A 23,622-nucleotide genomic window follows, 5' to 3' on the forward strand; every position below is an offset into this window, starting at 1 on the left:
AAAACCACCACCACCACCATGGTGAGTTATGAGTTTGGTTCCCACTAAAGACTCATATTTGAAAACCCAGGAGGAACGTTTTTGGGCCAGGAATACATACTGTATCTTAAGCTGCAGGAAGGCTGTATGAGTCTTTCCTGCAACTTTAAAGTACATGCACATACACGTTTAGGGTTGCTTAATGTTACAGCCTGTAGTGTCCTGCAAATGAATAGCTGTGAGGAAATAAAGGATGAGATATGAATAAAACAATCCTATCCAAAAGCCGTGACAAAAAGCATAGTATATACGATTGTTTGGCACTATATTTTATACTGTACAGAAAAGTCACGCACAATCTCTTAGGAAATGCTGTAGCTGCAGAACCAAGACTAATGCATTTTGGTGTAGTCATCCTTTCTCTTATGAATGCAGTTAACCAGCTACGTTTCTCTGCTGGCTCCTTTTCTACCTAAAATCCAGTGATGGTGAGAAAAAAGCCCAGCTGCTTCAAAATTGGCAGAACTCTGCAAAAGCCCTATTTGGAGCATGGGAGGACTAGAACTGGCAAGAGATTTCTCCCACACAGGGCTATGTACAAGGCTGCTTTGTATAGTAGTCCTGCCTGTCCAGACTACCAATAAGTACAGCAGCACACACAAGTTATACTCACCCACGAACAGAGTGCCAGAACTTACCAGTGAAACAGACTTCTTTCCAACCAAAGGATGTTAAGGAGCATTTTTCTGTATAGTTAAGATTCAGTTCTCAAAGGCAGACACGGTTGCAAGAAACTACCAACCAAGCAGTAACCCAGGCCATTGTATCAACTATTGCCTGTGCTATCTGCTTCACAGTTTATCAAAAAATGAAAGGCTTTATAAAAAGCTGAACCTTTTGCCAAGTAACCTGCATGCAACTGGTTTCTTTAGCTAGGATTAAAAAAAATCCCAATATTGCACTGTGATTCAGCATTCTAAAATACAGTTCCTGCCCGAGTAACTTCAGGTTCTTCAGTAGCCAAGATAAAATGAATACCCAACTCATAGTTGGTCAACTTGCACTGTCCATATTTTTGCGAACTTCAGCAAGCATCTGGGGAACCTTGCCTGTACATTTCAGATACCCCACGCTTCCATGAGTTTGTGGCTCAATTAACCTGGTATTTTTTTACTTGAGAACAAGCAGACTACATAGGATTCTTTATGCATAGCCAATAATAGTTCTGAATTATCTAGAAACAAGCAGCTTGTAAGACTACTCCATTTGGGCATCTGATGTCTTTCAGGCCTCAAGGTATCTGTAAACTTAACATAGTTCTAGGTTTAGCATATACCTGTACCCTCTTGGGACAAAGAAGGTTGGTAAAAATAATCCCACTCTCTTTTTCCTTCTATCACATTTCTTAGCAAAGATACTCAGCAACGGAGGCTGACCTAACTCTGGAATGTTTCCACTGAAACCAGTAAATTATGGCAACATTAGTGGTCAGAGCACATCCATGATTATTTAGGAAAATGTGTAAGTAGTCTGACTTGTATAGGATGGACAAGCAATGATTCCTTGGGGTTTCAAATTCTAATTGCCAAACACACATTTTAACATATTACTGATCTCACTGAAACATTACACAAAACATTCAATTACAGGTAGTTGTAATGCAAGCCCTTGCATGGCAATCCAAATTTATTGAACTACTGATGCTAAGTCATACAAAATTGCACCACTTTTAATTAAGGCTTTTAGTTTACATTTGGCCACCTCAAAGCAGTTGTAACATTAGGTTGGTCAATTTAAATACTGTGGCTCCCTGTTGGATTTTACACGCAATCTTTACACCCAAACGTTAATGCATACAAAGCAACAAGGCATTGTTAAATAAATCTGCAAAAAGGTAATTACTGCAACTTAGGCCCTGGGACCAATTACACATGATTAAAATTACTTCCCACATTCACATCCACAGTACTCGTCCACCATTTAACATCTCAACCAAAACGTTACACATGTAAAACAATCACTAACAGGCAAAAGTACTAAACCTGTATATTTGGTATTGCAAATACACTTATGCATGAGCAAGCAAGGGAATTCACAGTGAGAATCTACAGCTGCAGAAGCCAAAATGATTTACAAAAAATTGTTAAATCATTAAAAAATTGTTTTAAAATATACACTTCTTGTTGTAGACCCCCACTGTACACACAACTATAAACATTGTTCCCTATGTAAACAAGGAAAAGGAAACATACAATAAAAGGTTGAAAAATCTGGACATTTCCTTCCCAACAGATATTAAAGGCAATGTCTTTAGACAGACATTATACTGAAAGGACTCATTTTAAAGACTAGATCACTGTCTCCACAGGTTTTTTATCCTAAAATTAAAAAACTATATAGCTGTTGAGTTAATCAAAGCGCTTTTGTACAATACAATGGTGATCCTGTATTTTTCTTTTAAAAAAGTTACAATAAGCTACAAATACCGATGAAGCAAAGTTATCTGGAGTAGTCTATATAGGAGCTCTTTGGACTTTCTTTTATTACGCTAAAATAGTGGTGCTTTTCGGATTTACATTATTGTACTCTCCAATAGGAAGTATGGGGTTTGTTGCAGTATACAGTACAGTTTTCATACATGTACAACATTGGTGGATGAACAATGTCTCTTATCAGTAATACTGGATGTAGGCTCTGGTTTTACCAGTTGCATACATTTAGATTATTTATAAGTAAAAATCTCTCGTGACACTGGAAAGTGATTAGAATGTGCAAACTGATGTAGTAGCTGTCATCCATTTCACAAAGGGTACCACCACAGGAAAGTCCATTTTAAGATGTTGGTAGGTTTAATAAAGTTGGAATGCTGGCACTGTTGTAGTCAGCAACAGTTCTTCAGACCTGGAACATAAAGAGAAACAGAGATTAATACTCAGTTGGTATTTAAGCAATGAAAGATAATTGTATTGAAAAAAGATGTTTCATACATTAAATGTTTCAGCTGCATTACAATTTGTTTCCCATTTCAAGAGAGAGTTCAATTCCAACTACCCCCAAGTGAAATTCTGCTCCCAGAACAGGATTTTTCTACCTCTTTCCTACTGCAGCCCCTGAAAAGCTGCTCCTGAGGTCTGAGAGAAGTGTCACAGGAGGTTGCAGCAAGAAGCAACTGGCAAAAAAAGTCAGATCCCCCACAACATTGGCAGAAGTACCTTTTACTTGCACAAGGCTATGTCTGAATCCCAAGCCATTAACTTTGAATTTTTGACCCATCCTATAAAGAGCTAGCAATCCTTCATGCATATTCAAGTGCACATGGATGCAGATATAGTGTTATAATTTAAAACCAGATTGAAATGATCAAAAGCATCTCAGCATGGCGAATGCGAAGAAATCAATTAATCATTTAAAAATACAGCAACACTTGTTGCGGCTTTCAGCATGGCAAGACTTTGCTTACACTTACCTGGCTCAGTGCTACAGTACACACATATATTAAAGTAGCTGACAAGATGACTTTTTGCGTGCTTTCCCAGGTACTGGAGTTTTTCTGTTAATTTGTCGCACAAGGTCGTAGAAGATCTGTGAACACAAAGTTTGCTTCATATATTCAATGTTTTTCAAGTGGGATCATTTTCAGGCTTCATAGCTTTTAAACATGACATTTAAATACCACTGCAGATATCTGCTGCCACAAACGAAATTCTGATGTGTAGCGCTTATATTCTGCCTTCCAGAGTTCTTAAAATTGACAGCTGCTACTTTTCCCAGTTTTTTCCCCCAGAAGTGCAAATCATGCAAATAAGACCCTGATTCTTTTCAAGGGGGTTGACAGACAAGACTGAGATTGCAATCCTAAACACTTTCTAGGGAGTAGCACCACTGAAGACCCCTTATTTCCAAGAAATGCACACAATACGCCAGGATTTTAAGGAAGCTTTTCTTTACATACAATTCAGCATGAATATTTGGGGGCTAATTTCCTCCTATGTTAAGCAAAAGAATCCTGCAAATATTTTGGGCCTGTTTTGTACATCAGCAGTAGGGAATATCTGGCCCATATGAGGCAGGTAAAGACAGTTTCAAAGGGAAAATCAGGAGCCTTAAGTGTGCTCTTAATTGTTCTTTGGCAAGCAATGCTGATCAAAGCCCCACTTAAACCAAGTCCACCAGAGAAATGCATCCACTGCTTGCATAGTTTGAAATCAAACCACTCAAGCAAAGGAAGTAAAGTCTGAAATCAATGATAAGATGCAGAGACAAAAGAAAACACAATGGCGATAGTGACATCATGTAATTGACAGGTGAACAAACAATGCATTAAGGAAACAAAGTAGGAGATCCTGATCCAGTTCTATGGGCCAAATAATGTGAATAGGTTTTTAATAAGATAAAATGTTTTAAAGCCTTACAGTTTCATATAAATTCTAGACTATGTGCACATAAAATGAAGCTTTTCATTCAATAGCTGGCTATGTTTTAGAGTAAATATCATCCTGAAAAGCTAGTTTCCCCACACAAAAATTGTTTCAAAAATTATTTCTGCCCCTACTTCCACAGATCTGCTCAATTTTTGCTTGAATAATTTTTATGTGCAATTCAGGAGTTTCCTGGGAAACATGGGGAAATACTGCATATAACCCATAAATGATAGTTGCTCTTAAAGAGCTCACGCTTTTTTAAAAAAGCTGTTGGAAGTTTAAGGCATTCTGACCAGTTTCAAAGAAAGAAATTCCATGGGGAAAAAAGATCAAATGTGTTGTCAGTTGTAATGTGCATGTCCCCCAAAGGTAGTCCAAGATTGCCATTTTAAGTTTTAGGAATAACTAGAACAGTCCCATCACCAATCATGTCTTCTGCAGCTGCATATCTTTACATCAGAGAAGCCAGCAAAGAGTCATTCAATCTGTTCACATCATTTATACAGTGGTACCTTGGGTTACATACGCTTCAGGTTACAGACTCCGCTAACACAGAAATATTACAGTGGTGCCTCGCAAGACGAAATTAATTCGTTCCGCGAGTTTTTTCGTCTTGCGATTTTTTCGTCTTGCGAAGCACAGACTTTGGAAAAGCTTCAAAAATCACCAAAGTCTTCAAAAACCTCAAAAAGGCTACCACACTGCGTGCTATGAGTTGCTCCTCGAAGTGAATGCACGGTTTTAAGAAAAAGGAAACAAACTTGCAAGACGTTTCCGTCTTGCGAAGCAAGCCCATAGGGAAATCCGTCTTGCGAAGCAAATCAAAAAACGAAAAACTCTTTCGTTTTGCGAGTTTTTCGTCTTTCGAGGCATTCGTCTTGCGAGGTACCACTGTACCTCGGGTTAAGAACTTTGCTTCTCTCCCTACTTTATACCAAGAACAAAAAAAGATATCTCCCATTTTTGGAGAAGTGATCTCTCCCCCTTTCTGCTGGACTTTTCCAGAAGCAGAGATCATAATTCTGCCTTAGCATTGAGTTAAGACAGGTAGAATTCATAACAACTTAGACAGGTTTGCCAGACTCCACCTGCATTTTGTTGAAATTAACAGGATATGTCAGCAACGAATGACATATCCCACTGATTTCAATAGGAATTAGGTACAAATTTACATCTAATTTTACACTAGAATAATGAAGGTGATCAAAAACTCACAAGAGCTGATAATAGTGGCGGTGTGGGTTTGGGTTAAACAAAGTAAAATTAAATGTGTAAAATTATTTATTTACCTCATTAACATTTATTTTTGATTTTGCAGAAGACTCTAAGAATGCACAGTTATTCCATTGCCTTGCTAAATTTTGTCCTTGTTCCTTTCCCACAACTCTTTCATCTTCCAAATCGCACTTGTTGCCAACCAGAATCATTGGTACCTAAAATGATAAACATTAAGTAAAGATTTAAAATGTAAATTAAATAACTACTACTGTGAAAAGTTAAATAATTTCCGATATTAATCAGTCACACTCTGAAAGTTATATCTGAAGACTTAATTGAAAACTGGATTCTTACACAATCAAACTAGAGGTAATGCATTTAAAATGCATCATATCATTAAAGTAATTTTAAGATCAACATTTGAGAATGAAGCCACTAATAGCTTAGATTTGGAGTTCTCAAATCCAAGTTATACAGCACTGCAGTTCTGTACTTGAATCTACATTTCATTTTAACATAACATTTAGGGCTGTTATGTTATCTAGTAAAATAATCCACTGCCTTTGTATGATTCACCATTTTCTGAACCTAAAAGAGCAACTTATTCTAATGAGATAATTGGAATCTGAGACGGAGCAATATGGCACAATATAGTAATGCAGTAAAGCAAAGCACCAGCTTCTTTTGAATCCAACCAGCAGTGCTCTTCCTTCTGGCTCCAAATTAACATCACAGACAGTACTCATTGTTTTGTAATGTTTTAAAATGGCCAGCTGCACACACGTCTCTACTTAATCAAGGAATTGAATATCCAAGCATTGTTTACGTTTTCAAACGCAGTATGAATCCTGCTAGTCTTGGCCTGTGTGCATAGTTTATCTTCCAAAGCCCCATTTTAAATAATAAAGTCCCACTTAAAGAATATCTTTTATATTTATGATTCTTGCTTATTCTGTCTTTAAAGCTTTGATAATGAATTTGTGCTAGTTCAATTACATTTTTATACAATAGTCATAAAAGTAGCAGCAGATCTTCTGTGGAGTGGCCACATATCAAGGAAAGAGACAACAGGAATCCCATTTTCACCCAAGGCAAGTTACTATGCATACATCAGATCATGTCCTTATTGTAGAACACTGGCTATAGAAGAGCCATAAGCTGTCTTCTAAAGAGAACCTCCACTGGCCATTTGCAAACAATGCTTAGGAAGACTGCTTACATCATCAGTGTCTTTGACTCGAAGAATCTGTTCTCTTAGATCCTGCAAATCATTAAATGTGGACTGTGCTGTGATGGAATATACTAAAGCAAACCCTTGACCATTTTTCATGTAGAGGTCTCTCATGGCTGTAAACTGTTCCTGTAAAACACAATGACAGAAACGGAGAACTCAGAACAGTTATCTGACAAATGCAGCCTGACTTATGAGGACTGATCATAAGCATGAATTTACTTTTCCTATCCTGTTTATGCTAAATAGGAGCTGGCTGGCTTTCTGGACATGTAAAGTAATCAGTTGACACTTACTCAAAATAAGCTGGAAGCATTGTGTCAAGAATTACAGATTTACAGGGGGGAAAGGTATCAGTCTAACAAGCAGATGGATTAAAGACACTGTAAATTAGTAGTGAAACTTCAGAGTTCCAGCTATCTTTATTCAGTTAACAATTTTTTCCATCTTTTCCCACTCTTTTTAGGCAGCATCTTGTTCTATACCAGCAGTAGGGAACCTCCATCCCATGGACCTAATTAGGACCGGGTCTCCCCATTTGGCCTGTGAGGCACACACCTGCCCTACACCTATCATCATATATGACATCAGGTCTGGGGCAGGTAAACACTCAGCTGCGCCAAAAGGGGCTTTGCAGCTGATCAGTGGCACTTGTAAAAAGCCCTGTGCACAGAGGCGCTGATGATCAGCTTATCTTCAGGGCTTGTATATCTGTGTCATATACCCAGTTTTGCTGTTCATCATAGTTTGCAAAGCCCTGTGCACTGTTCTTTGCAAGTGCCACATCAGGGCTTGTAAAGCACTGAGCCTTTTCCTGTATGGTTTTTGACACCAGGTGACTGACAGGTAGTCAACCCCAATTTTCAGTTTTTAGAACAACCTTTTGCTCCTAAAAATTAGTGGTATAATGAAGGGATCCAACGTTAGTAAAGTTGGGTAGTCAGAATGGATACAGAACAAAATCAAATATATAATCAAAGTTGTATTTAACTTTACGGTGACTAGAGAGCAAATATTCATGAGTACTGCTCTTTAGGCATGTTTAAATTGGTAGGTGGTACATGGCTAAGTCATACTCAGTGTACACCCATTGGAATCAATAGACAAGTTAGCCATTCTTGGCAGGATACCACCTCAATGGTTTATCGTTTCAGTGCCTTCATTTCTCCCCTTTAAATAATGTAAGGGGGGGGGGGAGAGATATTATTTAGTATTTTAAAAACCCCAGGTACATTTTTGAATTTATTTACAGCATTTCTGTCCTGCTCTTCAGCTGAAAAGAAGTTCACAGACCAGACCGACTAACAAATATCAGAATTAAGCCCCTGTGCTTGGGCTTACAATCTCAAAAGGCATACCACAAAGAGATGTGGGTTTGGGGAAAGAGAAGGGAAAAGCAGGTCTGAATTACAATTGGTATTTGCTTGCATAACAATTAAATCACACGAAATACACCTTCTTGCTTTTTCCCCCTTAGCCAAATATTTTCACTGAACTACTTTGGGCTACCGCAAACACTTTGAGATATTTACACAGCATGTAATATATGACACCCCTCAGGAAACATAACAATATAAGACAAATAGATATGTTAACTCTGGCTTTGATTGATTTAGGACAGCAGAAAATTTTCTGGGAAACCCAGAGCACTGCTTCATAAGTGGTATCAGAACTGACAGACTATCTATGAATGATATCGGGAAGGTGGTGGAAAGCTGAGTGAAAAATACCAACTCAGCAAAGAGCTGCACTATAAAAGGCATAGGCAAGGGACTGAAAATAAAGCTGCACCTTCTGCAGAACTATGGTGCGGCCACATGTTGTTTTGTGTGTGTGTGTGTGTGTTGTGGGAGGGAGTCACAGGATGGATCCAAAGATTGGTGTACTGTTTCTCCTTATATGCAAGATATAATTAGTATAGGTTTGAGTATGCAGATCAGTTGCTCTACATGTACAAGTTTCATACCATATTACAAGCTTAGAGTGCCTGCTGGAAAACAATTTTTAAACAGATGCTGAACATCAAGATGCTGAAGTGATTGTGTGTGAGCATTTAATACCTTTGAAACATGTACAGAAAACTAACCCTCTATCATTTTAGAATTCAATGCTCATTTCCTCTCCTCCTCCACTGATATTACCCCTTCTGCTTACCAATAATGTCACTTGTATAGTTTTGTCAAATAGGTTGGGGAAGAAGAACAATTTATTTGTAACTTAGCAAAGAATGACAGTGACATGCATGTCAAGAGACACTGATAAAAACTTAGATTGTTCTGTAGCTCAATCTTTTTTTAAAAAAAATCATGGATAACATACACTCTTAAATAAACAAAAAGGAAAACAATCATATACTAATAGTCTTATGCATGTTTACAGAAATTAACTGTAATGGCTTGTTCTGTAGCTCAATCTATTGCTCTGTAAACACTTTCATTTGTAAAAGTTGACCTATAGTAGTTTTACACTTAGTCTTCTTTTTACATACCGTTCCTGCTGTGTCTAAGATTTCAAGCATACATTGTTGTGCATCTACTTCCACTTGCTGTCAAAAAAGAAGAAGACACAATTTTGTACGTATAAGTATAAACAGCAAGACTTCAAATACTCATTAACTTGCCTTTACAAGTTATACCCACAATGCACAAGATTATTTCCCTTACCATAGTCAAAGCAGTTGGCAGGCTGAAAGAGAGTTTGAGAGTTTATAATAAAATAGCAAAATAGATATGTTAATTTTGCTTGGGTTGGGGTTTATTTTGTAGCAAGAACTGCACACTAAATTCGAGCAGGGGGGAAGGCGAAAGCGGAAGAAGAACAAGATGACAGCGAGGAAGTGTTTGTTATCATTGAAGGACATTTTAGGGGGAAAGCCCATTTTTCCTAATATCAAATACCCCAGTCCACCACTCCCAACAACCCCAGCCAGAATATCCAATGGTTAGGGGCTACGGGAGTTTTATTCCAAAACAGTTGGAGGACACCAGGTTGGAAAATGCTCAAGTAATGTGCTACAATGCAGGTAAAGTGCATGCCTTTTAGAGCTCAAGACATCTACTGTTTGCCATTAACACAATGTTCCTCTTGACCATAGTGACTCATTTTAGTTCATACTGCTATAATTGTGTCTATATGGTTTATTATTATGTTTTAATTACATCCCACTACATTTTTCCTTTTGGAAAACTCAGAGCTCTTCCTGGCCTCTCCCATTCTGGCAGTGAACAGGTCCACCCTCACTTAGTTTCATGAAACATAACTGGGCTCTTCCAGATCATTCACGGAAAGTTGGTAGGTCTTTTTTGTCACTATGGTATGGTAAGTTGTGGACAGTTGCTTTGTTCAATCTTTGTTCAAAAGTGCTAAGTGCTCAAAACAGAGCCCAGTAGCCTTCATGACACAAGCTAACCAAGCTGCCCTACTTTTACCTTTTGACTGCCGGAAGCTAGGTCAAGCTTCTTTCCATCTCAAAAAGGACCTATTCCAATCTGACTAGAAATGCCTGTAGCCTTCTCAAGTTGGGTTGGGTTGTAACTTAGCCACATCGAAAAACAAAGCAGGTAACATTCACTGTTGTGAAACAACATCCCCAGCTTGTCTCAGTCAAGTACATTTGAGTGATAGGCTACTGTTTTCAATAACACAAAATATGCTATTCACTTAAATGTATACTACAACTTAAAATAATGTGCATACCTTTCGGTAGGAGTCTTCTATCGTAGGATCATACTTTTCAACAAATATTCCTTGAACAAACTGTACAGTCTACAACAAAAACAGCATTTTATATATACATACCTTTTTAATACAATTTTTATAAATATTCCTATTAAAAGGAACATTTAAGCTGCAAACAGTTCATTACACATATAGAAAACACAAGTTGTTTCTAGCTTGCTGCCTATGTTTATATTAAGTTTCTTCAGAACACTGACATGTCAATTTAAAGGTTAAGAGCCAGCATTAGTTTTGAACTTTGCTTCAGAGAAAAACTGTTCAGCCTTCAACAATGAAGGTGCTACTAAACTCAGTTGTACTATAAATTACATCAGGCACTATTAATTGATTCAGACAATGCCATGGTGTCTGTCTGTTTCCCCCTTACAAGGTGCTTAAATCCGTGCCTCTCTTTTTCTTTACTACCACATATTGAAGACAGGAAGCCTTCAAGGGAGCTGCGCTTAATCTTATTGCATCTGACTGACATCTGCACTCTCTCTGCATATGTATCTGATGGCATGAGGCTTTTATATACTGAAAGTGCAATGGGACTTCCCATTCTTCTCCTCTGGCTCTGTAGTCCCCCAGATCTTCTCTAAAGAGTTGGAAGACCTTCTGGAGTATAGGATGAGTGCAAAGGGAAGGGGAAAGAAGTGGAAATGTGCTCATGCAATTTTGGATATCACCCTCCACAAAAAACAGAATAAAGACTAGCATAGGGTTTCTCTGACTGACATTTACCATTAAGCAGTGTTTGCTCTGAATATCCAAACCCCATGCTGAGACACATTCAAAAGGTCACCAGATTTTGAGTGACTTCCTCAGTGTCTCCCGATTTTTGAGGTTTTTTCCAGCCTAATTTTAGACAGTGAAAATTCAGAATGGATTGGGGCAGATGATCTCACACCCCTAGTAAAATCTCTTTATTGGTGACGGAGGTAGTTTGGAGTCTTTTTTTCCCTTTTTTGTTTTTTTAAAGCAAAATAATGAAACCAAAAGGTTATACAAATTCTTGTCATGATGAAGTGACAATAAGTTGTATTACCTTTTATAAATGATTGAAGTAACTCAAATGACTAAGGTTTTTTAAAAATGAAGCCAAATTTTAGGACCAAATAAGGTGCTACAGATAGTTAAGAAGAGTATCTATTAAAACATTCTACCTGTTAACTTTTGGAATTCATGTTTAAGCATTAGTATAATTTATTGGAAGATAACCATTGACCTATTTTTCAAATATTGTTCAACAGAGATTAAAAAATAAATGAAAATTTTGTTTGTTTCTGCAACAACCACTTCTACTTCCAATTCCAGCTTCCCAACATTGACGATTTTTACTGTAGCATTATTTTTTTTCTTAAAGCAAAATGAACAGCTTTCCAACCCTCAATAAACACAAAAAATAGGGAACTCCATTGACTGTACTGACTAAACTATAGGTAGGTTAAAAATAGATAAATAAAATTGGTATAGAACGTATGTATATACACACATATATACCAGTATATGTGCATATGTTCATATTACACACCTGAAATGCTTTCCAGCTGCCTATTAACGTATTGGTTGCTTAGAATGTTTAATAGAGAGAGAGACTGATGCTTACAGCAGGATAATTGTGCTTTTCTTGGATTGCTTGCCAGGATCTGGAATCCTATGACTTAATACTAAACACATGCTTCACACACAACAAAACTGGACTCGGGCACATCACAGTGCACAGAAGTCACCAGAAACATCCAGACACATCTTAATGGGAGTTTCAGATGAAATATACAAGTTTTATATGCTTAGACATAGTCGTAAGAGGCCAAAAAATATCACTCACCAATGCAGACTTTCCAACACCTCCTGAACCAAGAACCACTAGTTTATATTCACGCATGGTGCAAGTGTTGAGTCACCGCCTTAATACCTACAAGAAAAGAAAAAAAAAGAATCTGTTACACTGAGCTGCATATGGCACAAGTTTGGCTTATCAATTTTATCTTCTATTAGTACAGAATACAGAGTGTTCATACTATTGCACTAAAACTTCAAACAAACAAAAAGTACAGATAGCTTGTTTGAAAATAGTAACAATTTTTTTATGTGATAGGCAGTCTGAAAAGTATGTTGGAAGAAGTTTAGCAAATATCGTAGTCACTTATCCACTGCAGGTAATATATCTAGCACAGTGTTCTGATACAACTATAAAGTCAGTGGCAGTTGATATACCCTTTTTGTGTAACCTTACATGCCTGGGATCATGTCTTACTATTAAAATAAAATGTTACAAATACTGATTTTACCCGGGGAATTTTTCCCCCCAGGAAAAAACAAGTATCAATAAAAGCAGCACCATAAAAACAGCAGCAGCATAGCATCTGTAAAGAAAATCATTTTAACCCAGTGCTAAGAGATTTTAAGAGGAATGGTGCCAGGCAGAACTTTCTGAGGCAGGAATTCTAAAGATGGGATACCCTGACCCCCCAAAAAAGTCGTATACTCAGTTGCCACCAGACAAAACACCAAAGTCAAGGACACAGTGACAGGCCTCTAAAGGTGATGTTATTGTACAGGCATTAACATATAGGAGCAATCCATTCTTCAGAATGTTTGAGTGAAATGGCAAAGAATTCAGCATGCGTCACATGGCTTCTTCCACTAAAGCAGCTGGCCAGGTTTAGGGTGCAGAAAAGTCCAAAAAAAGGGCGGGGGGGATAGGCCACCACAATAATAGGGGTAGGTGGGGGAGGGGAGGTGTAGTGGCCTAAATTTGAAAGCTAATGGGAAAGATCCTACAGGAGTTGGGGAGGCGAGAAAAGAAGGGGCTATATATTGTCAATATATTGTCCAAAACCAATTTGAAGTCCATATTATGATATTGGTTTCATAATTTTTGACCTGACAATATATTGCGAATCAATGATGTGTATTTGTGCTATGCAAAAATCACAATGTGGAGAAACTGTGAAGCCAGCAGAGAGAGAAGGCATGCAGGTCCTTTTTCAGTAGATACTGAGGGAGAAGTTTCCCCAAAGTCCTGCCCGCCCTCGATTGCTTGCTCACTCTTTCTCACTGCAGCAAACAGAGGAAAGGAGGGAGCCCAGCAACAGCAAGCCAGGAAGGGTAGATGTAGCCCATGGAGGAGGCAGCAGTGACTTTACTCTAGAGTCGTGCGGGGAGTTATTTCTACTCCCGCACCCTCAGCACCAGTCAGCTGACCCATGCTGTGGCACAAGCGGTGACAGTTCACTTGGGCAGCAGGAGGCAATTTTAAGTTCAAGTCTCAGTCACATACATCATGACAAGACTTCTGAAATTGCTCACAAACAGACCATTCCCTATTGTGGAACATGTCTAATGCCGAGCTTCGAACAATGCAGCAGACATCTTGGCTTTTCATTACCAAAAGGCTACACTCAAGTCAGTCAAGCATAGGAAGTCTAGCAGCAGCTACAACAACAACAGCATTAGGGGTTTGGGGGGGGGGGACTTCATTACTACCTCCTAAATCAGGACCCATATACCTATTGAGCTGAAAATAGCCAAATGCAAAGCTGAAGTTCCGTTCTTCCTTATTAGATTTGCAAAACCAAGTATATATACAAGTATATAACAAGAGTTATGCAAACAAAACTGATGTGTGTGCATATGAGAAATATCCATATCTAATGCTTCAGACTAGGTCAACAGTATCATAAGTTCACTAGTTCCACCAACTGAATTGCACAACATACACTGCCCTAGCCTCAAATGCAACTGAAAGCACCCAAGGAGCATGTGACAGAAGAGTGTGTGGGAAACTGATTGACAGCAGGGGGACAGAATGGAAAGTTGGGTGGAGTTAAAGCAGGGTAGGGGAAAACTTTTTTGCCTCTGGAGACCAAATTCTTATCAGGATTGGCTTTGTGTGCCAAAGTTGATAGGTGGGCACCAACCTATCAATGATATGATGTCATTATACACCTCAATGGTTTTGCAAGTCTTTCCATGCCTCTCATTTAAACCCAATACCAGAGTTTCCTGGATTAATGCTGCAAAGCAGCTTTTGAAACAGCCTCCATGCCTTCCTGTTATGTGCACCCAACAGCTACACGCCTCTCAGTGATGGAACTCTGAGCAGGGCTTCTAGCGATAACCACTGAAAACAGGAAGTTATATCTGGAAGATGGTCCTTTAAAAAGCCTTGTCCAAAGCAATTTAGTGTTTCAAAAATGTGGGTTACAGCACATGTGCCTCATTTGAATACATAAGTATATGAACTAGATAGAAGAAGAGGACTCGTCAACATTCTGTTTTCATTACACCACTTACTCAGATTCTTCGCCAAGTGTTCTGGCAAAAACTAAAAGTTTATTTGACCTATAGGTCAAAGAAAATATTTTGCATGTGTGCCTAAAAACATGAATGCCACAGTTGCGCAATTCTGTGTCTATACATTCTTGAATCAAGTGAAACTTCAGTCTTGAGAACAAAAGTGCTCTCATCACTAAGTAGCCTTTTCATCCACATCCATTATCTACTGGGCAACATACTTTCTCTCCTTGCTTTGTGATCTCTTCACTACAAAAGTACAAAGCAATAGGAATGTGCTTAGGTTACATGGGGGGGGGGGGGGAGAGAGAGAGACTGGTGAAGCTGTCAGGGAGAATGTAGTCCAGGCTAATCTCGCTCAGCACACTGAATTTAGCTTTGGGCTTCAAGTAGAAGAGTCTGTAAAGTTATTCATGAGGTTAGAAAGATAATACAGTTCCAGACTGGTTCTCACAAAAGTGAAATTTAACTGATAGTTAAAATTTGCTTGTGTGAACCCAGAAACAGGAATATTTTGGAGCAGCTTACAACAGTTAAAAAAGATCTGACAGTTAACAAATCATTAAGTCATTGTCAAACATGTGTTTTATACATGAAACCATTTTTGGAAATAACTTATAACCCAACTTCCTTTCTAAGAAAAGCTAAGCTAGACCAAAGTGACAGATTAGAAATAATTAGGCCTTCCTGTTGTGCAAGTTCCACCGAAGTCGTGGAAGACATCACATTATTTACGATGACCTTAGCAGAACAATTTGAGCATTCATCCTAGTAAAATTGAAAGCAGCACAGACCTTGGTTTTTGAAAAAAGTGGATCGTTTGCTAATATAGGTCTTTTTTACTAGACAAAGTGAGCAGGCTTAGTATTATCTGCTGAAACAAATAAGTTCTAGCTCCTAGATGCAGCAAGCTACATCATTTAATTGCCACTTCCAGCTTGTGATATTGATTCCCTGCTGTGCAAAAAAGCCTTTGTGTTGGATTCCCTTGATGTGAATGGCCTTTATTGACATTAGATGATGCTCTGTCCAATTCAGGAACTCTGATGCTATCCTGTTGTGACTGAAGTATTTTGTTCTTTTATGCAGAACAATCAGATTTCACATTACTACCAAGCACTAGGACCGCCCCCCTTCAACCACGAGCTAATGAGCTTTTCCAGAAAACATGCTCCCTCTTCTTCATTTGATTATTTATATTGGTCCAATAGTAAGTGTGTGTCTGTCAACTATCTAGACTAACCCTTGAACAAGAAGGCCCAGAAAGCACTGCTGTGTTTAGTAAACAGCACATGCATTCAAAAAACTTTTGTTTCAGAACTAGCTTATGGATAAGTTTATTTACTGGGCTACACCAAAGTTTATTGCATGTAGACTATCACATAGTGCACTATTTTTAGCCACCTCTACTCAGATAACATTTTGCTTTGTGTCAACTTTAGAGAGAAAGCAACCATAAAGCAATTGCATAACAATACCACACACAGCATATTAGTTAAGTTTTAAGGTGTTCATGGAATTCATTTCAATTTCCAACAAAAACAATCCTATAAAATAGTTACATAAGCCGCTGATCATACCGCATGACACCCATATTTAATTTTTTGAGGGACACATATATCATTTTAAGTCTCTGGGATATCAATTATAGTCCATTTTTGAGACAAATAGCGCAACACAGAAGTCAACTGGCATGTTTTTATGAACACTATCAGTGATGTTTCTTGCACATTTCCTGGATGAGGTTTTCAAAAGCGTCAAAGCAAATATAATCATTCAAAAATTAGTATTAATTACCTTCCAATAACAGAGGCATCATTAATAGAGATGTTCACAGTCAGAAGTAGAAGTTGAACTATATGGGTCAACAAAATTTAGCTATGTAGCCAGCCAAAATTTATTCTCACTATAACCCTGTGGGAGTTCTGCTGGTGTAAAATCCTTTTGCACTATTTTGAGTAATTCCCTTCTCCCACTAAAGCCCTGTACAATATACATCCCATTGTTCAGGGCTCCCTGACCCAAACCCTCTGGACAGAGTTTTGGGGGGGCCAGGGGGCTTCAGGGGAAGGAAGGGAAGAGGAAGATTAGATCCTTACACTACAGATAAATATGATACTGACTCTGGGCCTGCACTCTTCCACTAGGGCCTCCCCAAATTCCTGGAGATCGTTTCCCAATCCCACCCCCCAGCAGCGAGAGATGACGAAGAGAAAGATCAGTTGCACAACCTGATATCCACTCATGCAGTCTCTGGGTACAACCCTTAAAGCAGAGCTATGCATTAAATATGACCCTAAGTGTGCATTGTTCCACCAAAATATGTCACCTGAAGAGGGCAAGCTTCTGATAGTGCAATGAACTGATAACTAAGTTGGTTAGAATTTGGTGCTGGTAATGCCAAGGTTGCAGGTTTGATCCCCCAAAAGGGACAGCTGAACAATTCTGTATTACGGGGGTTGGACTAGATGATCATCAGGGTCCCTTCCAACTCTATGATTTTACTATCTATGATTAAAAATCAAGAATTTTTAATTCAAAAACTTTATACCCATGTTGCAACATCTACTCTAGGTGTTGTCTCCACCAATTTCAGAGCATCCAATAACTGTTCAATCACTCGGTCCTATAATGACTTCAAAGCTGTGGAATCTTCAATGTGGCATTCCTCAGGGTTCAATTTTATTCCCAATGCTGTTTAACGTCTACATGAAACCAGTGAGTGAGGTTATTCAGTTGTGGAGTAAATTGTCAGCAATATGCTGATCATTACACACAGCTCGACTTCTCTTTTACATCTGTAGGTGTGACAGTGCATGTACCGGCCCATTGTGTTGCTTCAGTAACAAAGACAAACCAATTACAGTGAAAGGAAGAGGTCACTGCCTAGTAGCCCCCCTGGATTATCAGGTGAATTTAAGACCAGGAGTTAACAGGATGACACAAAGCAGTTCCATATAGGGCAACCCATTTAAACTCCTCAGCTGGAGAAGCCCCCCTTATAAAGGAAAATCACTCCATGCATATTTGCATATAAAATAAGCTGCATGTATAAGATGAAGTATGTAGATTGATTTATAGAGTTCAGCAGCTCTTAAATTCACACAGAAATAATCATGCTTGCCCTGCATACTAGCCTCGGCCCAGTATACTTGAAGGAGCGTCTCCACCCCTATCGTTCAGCCCGGACTCTGAGGTCCAGCACCAAGGGCCTTCTGGCGGTTCCTTCACTGCAAGAAGGAAAGTTACAGGGAACCAGGTGCCTGCCCTGTGGAATGCCCTCCTATCAGATGTCAAGGAAATCAACAACTATCTGACTGTTAGAAGACACCTGAAGGCAGCCCTGTTTAGGGAAGTTTTTAATGACTGATTTTTTAATGTATTTTGAATATTTTGTTGGAAGCTGCCAAGAGTGGCTGGGGAAACGCAGCCAGATGGGCGGGGTATAAATTATTATTATTATTATTGCCATAGAACTCAATACTACCCAACTACCTTGTTTATTTCTACTATCCTTCAACTATTTTAGTCTCCCTCCCACCTAATCTACACCCTTCAATCAAGTCTTTCTGCTCCCAACATTGCAGTTTCTTTAAATAGTATGTCCTGTGTTGTCCTCCTACCTTCAACACATTGCCCCTACAAGTTATGCTCTCTTCATTAGACTTTCTGTAACTCCTGTTGCTGGATACTAAGTTTTTCTCATTTCCTTGGGATAGGCTATCAGTAGTCAACAACCATTTAAGACAAAAGAAAATGCCTCCACCCTGTGTGAGTTATCCATTCTTAATTTTAAAAGCCCGATAAAGTTAGTGGTGAGAACCAAAGTGTGTTCTCAGTAACTACCACTTTTGAGGGCAGACACTTTTTACACACCATTCTGATTCACAAACCGGTCAAATATATTCAATTATGAAAGCTGAGTAAGTCCTGCAAATTTGCAAATTTATTTGAGCTATGGAATTTGTCTCTGGGGAGTCTGTTCTTTGATGAACAAAGAGGCAAGGCTTTGAAAACTTAAAGAGTTTGAAATCTGCGCTACAATTGCTGTTCAATAATAAGAAACACCAACATAAGAAAGCCTGCACATGCACTGTTGACCTTATAAGGTGCTCACCCTGTCAACTGCCCCAATCAAGCCCATGTCCACAAATGTTCACAAGACAATTCACCATCACCTAAGAATCATTAGTATGTTTGCGTGGGTCTTGCCAAGTACTTCATGCTAAAGTCTGCATGGCATGCTCCCACGAATGCATTTTTTTCCAGAAAAGTTTCACCGACGTCCATGGAGACAATATGTTAAGGGGAAATAAAACCAAAATAGTATTAAAGAAAAGTCTTGCGGGAAATTTCTTACAGCTGATAACACAGAGGAGTCAAAGTTAGGTTTTACTATTAGTAATCTATCTTAGAAGAGGTTCTCCTTTACCCTGAATTTTCTGACTCTGGAAACCAGTTTGATCAATTTTGAGACCCGTGAAAGATCTCTAAATTCTTGTTGCACTGCTGACACCAATAACACCTTTAAACAGAACACACAGCTCAAAAGCATCTTTACAGTGCACTGCACCTTGGTCATACATTTACAAAGACTGCTCAAGAGCAACTTACATACTGCCCAATGGATTGGGTGGTTTACTTTGAATTAGAATATTTGCAAAGAATGGCAAAAATGTGGAGGCAATGAACTCCACATTAATGTCAAAGAGGAAATGGGGGAAACTGCATTAAGAGGATGAATAAGGGGGAAATGTAAACTGCCATGTAAACTCATGGTTGGCTTGAAAACCACGTTGAAATGATAGGATATAATATTTGACAAATATAATTAAGACTTGGTAAGCTGACTACCTTTTTTCTTGATATTAATACTCCATTAGCCAAGACTGGCACATTTATAGAGTCCTTACTCAATATTATAGTTATAATTCATTATAATGTTATGGTTAACAATGAAATTAATTTGATTTTGTAATTAACCAAAGTATTAAGTAGCATCTTTGTAGATGTATCTACTTTCTTCTTATAAAGTTAATGTTTTTAAAAAATTCTGACCAGTCATTTGAAAACTTTTTCTATTGGTCCAGCAATAAATAAATAAAACTTTAAAAAGGCCCAAACCTTCTGATTATGATGAATGGAAAGGTCCTCCTTTCTTTTAGATGTGTCTTCCTTTGAACAGCTACATGCAGCCTTCTGTCAGTTTACTGATTTCTGACAAGGAAGAAAACTCCACTGTTCTCTGACTGCAGACTCACCAAGAATTTAGAAGTCTGCTATCTTAATAAACTTCTGCTGGCTTTATAAATTAGAACTGTTTTAAGTATTCTGCATCACAGGTTTCAATAAACGTTTTCACTTGTAAACTGTAAATACATTTATTTAGGCAGCAATATTTCTCAATTCATGGCAGCATGAACACGCTTCTTCACAATTATTTTTACTACCTAACTTTGTTCAATGCATGTTACCTAAACAACCACCTAACTGCCATTTCTATCACATTAATCAAAGTACAGTCATACCTCGGGTTGAATATGCTTCATGTTGAGCGCGTTCAAGTTGCGCTCCGCGGCAACCCGGAAGTAATGGAGCGTGTTACTTCCGGGTTTCGCTGCTCGCGCATGCGTAGACGCTCAAAATGATGTCACGCGCATGCACAAAAGTGGCAAAAAGCGACGCACGTGTGCGAAGTTGTGCCATCGCTAGTTATGTTTGCTTCTGGATGCAAATGGGGCTCCGGAACGGATCCCATTCATATCCAGAGGTACCACTGTACTAAAGATGCCTTACTGCCACCAAAAGACCTTTCTTTAGGAAAGCTGATTTCTCTTAAGCTGAATTTTCAAGAGTTCACCATCTGAAAACAATATTTGGAACCACATGCTAAGCACAGCCGCTATTATATAAACTATCCATCACTTTGTCTCCAACATAGGTGCCAACACCATCTCTTCAACTTATCAATTGTCAGGAGTTATTCGATACCATTTAGACTACAGTATTTTTTTCTATCTTCCATGTTTTAGAATTAAAAATACAACTTGAAACTGCTTCAATACCATGCAGCCAAACACAACTTCTATGAATGTGCATATATGTGTAAAGGGGGCAAATGTATGGGAGACCTTTCTATGCGTAGAGACCAAGTGTTGAAATGAACTGGTGTTAAGGCACAAACTAGATAGGGGCGGCCATATTTGTTTATTCAAGTGTCTACCTTTTTTTTTTTTTTTTTTTTTTACTTTACTCTACTCTAGGCCAACTCACTTCCAATATTGAAGTTCAGCTGGGAGAACACTGACCAATCATGGACGGGGGAGGAGGATTCAGCTCTCCTCAACCACTTGCCTCTTTCAATGCGAAAATTAGCCACCACTGCCAACTTTATATGTAAACAGGGAAGACATGTGAATAAAAATAGGCAACTGCCCTCACATGCAGTTTGGTCCTGTTGCATTTAATTGGTCCTGAAGCCCAAATGGTTATATTTCAATGTCTTGCACAACTGGTCTTTTATGTAATTTCATGTTCTTCGCCTTGTTTTACAAAACTCAAGTTCAAGTCATTTCTTAAGCTTGTTTCTTCTTGTTTGTTTTCTAATCATTCTTCGGATATCACATCACAAGAAGAGAAGAAGAAGAGTTTGGATTTGATACCCCGCCTTTCACTCCCTTTAAGGTGTCTCAAAGCGGCTAACATTCTCCTTTCCCTTCCTCCCCCACAACCAACACTCTGTGAGGTGAGTGGGGCTGAGAGACTTCAGAGAAGTGTGACTGGCCCAAGGTCACCCAGCAGCTGCATGTGGAGGAGCGGAGACGCGAACCCGGTTCCCCAGATTACAAGACTACTGCTCTTAACCACTACACCACACTGCGAATACAACTATACAAAAATTGTCAAGATACTGAAACATGTAGCAATTACTTTCATACTGAGGCAGGTAAATCCTTTTACTGTAGTAATACAGTCAAACCTCTTCTTACATCTGCCTCCACTTGCATCCATTTCGCCCAACGTCCGCAGCAAACCTGGAAGTAACTGGTGGGTTTGCCACCGTTCACGCCTGCGCAGGAACGGCGATTGCCGTTCACACATGCACACACAATGGTGCCTCTCCCAGCGACCCATTTTGACCTCCGGAACAGATTATGGTCGCAGGTAGAGGTTCCACTGTACCTGATCAAAGCAAGGAATGCATACTGATGGCAATGGGTTTCAACTGGCTAAACTAGTCTGCAAACTCCCACACCTAGTTCAACACTAAACTAAAGCAGTACATGTTCTGCTCCTAGAAGTCCACCAATAAAGCTTCATACATCTAGATGACATACTAGATGTATGGCTTCAATTCTAATATTTTTCTCTGTGACTTGAAGGAACTTCCATTCACAGAAGTTCAGCACACAGAACGAGTCCTTCCAAGAGTAGTTGTACTTTCTTTCCATGAACAGAACTCCTGTTAACAAAGTAAGAGCTTAAGATGCAAGTCTATGTTTACAACTAAGCATTAATTTTGAAGATTAACTAGTATTGCGCAAAGTCTGCTATTTTATTCAGAAAAATAAAACAAACTTCCCATATTGGAATATTTGCTGGATATGAAGATTCAAATATTTTCTCAAGGAAAAATGGAGAATACTGGAACTTATGGAACTGAAAATCAGTATTCAAAACAACGTACCTGAAGAAATTGGTGAAAAAATATTTCACAAGCCACTATACTGGCCATTCTAAACCCATGACCTGTCAATATATTTTTTTGGGGGGAGGGGGAGGTTTTAAAGGAAAAATAAAATTCACATTAGCATTTCCACTGCTATAGTTGGTGAAGTTGTTCATTGCACTCTTATACTTAAATTGTGATTTAAAGTTGTGTCCTACCAAATTCTCATGGCTCAGGAAGGATTATTGTTCACATTTACAACAATACTCCGCTGGCTTAACTGCAAGTAACAAAAGTAAAGCAGAAACAGAATGGTCTTCCACTGCTTCTGCTAAACTTCCAGGTGTTGTTTGGTAAGTCCTTAAGGGGAATAATTTCCATATTTGTGGAGTAGTCAAAAAATTATCTATATATCTTTGCCACTCAAAAGGGTTGCTCTTGATAGAACAGGCTCTTGTTTGGATAAAGGGAATGAGAAAGTGTTTGATTATAAAACTATTAAGGGCTTTATAGAACAAAAGTAACATAAAGAAGTACCGGGTATGCCCAGAAAGGTGCAAAAAGCCAGTGCATGAGATTTATCCCACTGACACATCCCACTGAGAGATAAATTTCCAAAGCCTCACCATTCTGAACAAGTTGAAGCATTCTAAACAAAACTTCATCTAATCTTCATCTATAATCTTGCCAAGAAGCAACTACAGTAGTCAAACTACAGAAGTATCAAAGCCTGAAATATCAGATTTAATGTCCGAGGCAGATAAAATTGGTGAAAAACACCTGTATCCTTTCTGAACATGTTACTAGTTTCAAGAGCACCTCAAGGCCACTCTCCACCTCCAATGAAATCATGGCGTTTGACAATCATTTTAGTCTCATTTGGATTTAGTTTCTTAGACAGGAAGTTACTCTCAGATACTGATATAGGACACATCAACTAGAAACTGTACAGCCATTCAGCACAGCACAAGAAAGTGAAGAGAGTCTGTGCGTTAGGCAGAGATGCCACTAAAACCCAGAATAGTTAAGAAACATGGCCACCTCCTGTGGCATACTGGGTCAAGTGTATCTGGTTATTAACCAAA

The 23,622-nt window shown here is 38.7% G+C and overlaps 1 protein-coding gene across 7 annotated transcripts in view; it reads right to left on the reverse strand.

Annotated features, from left to right (window-relative positions):
- RAP1B (RAP1B, member of RAS oncogene family) overlaps nt 1–23,622 on the reverse strand; it is a 26,277-nt gene continuing 2,655 nt past the window's right edge. For all 7 annotated transcript variants that reach the window (XM_079994421.1, XM_079994420.1, XM_079994416.1 and 4 more), the window contains exons 2-8: nt 12,398–12,484; nt 10,546–10,614; nt 9,338–9,394; nt 6,838–6,978; nt 5,690–5,833; nt 3,446–3,561; nt 1–2,880 (exon numbers count right to left, since the gene is read on the reverse strand). In XM_079994421.1, coding sequence (XP_079850547.1) covers nt 3,475–3,561; nt 5,690–5,833; nt 6,838–6,978; nt 9,338–9,394; nt 10,546–10,614; nt 12,398–12,454 — 555 coding nt within the window. In that variant the 5' untranslated portion in view covers nt 12,455–12,484 and the 3' untranslated portion in view covers nt 1–2,880; nt 3,446–3,474. The remainder of the gene's footprint in view (nt 2,881–3,445; nt 3,562–5,689; nt 5,834–6,837; nt 6,979–9,337; nt 9,395–10,545; nt 10,615–12,397; nt 12,485–23,622) is intronic.

This window comes from Podarcis cretensis (genome assembly GCF_951804945.1).
Source record: "Podarcis cretensis genome assembly, chromosome: 10".
NCBI classification, from domain to species: Eukaryota; Metazoa; Chordata; class Lepidosauria; order Squamata; family Lacertidae; genus Podarcis; species Podarcis cretensis.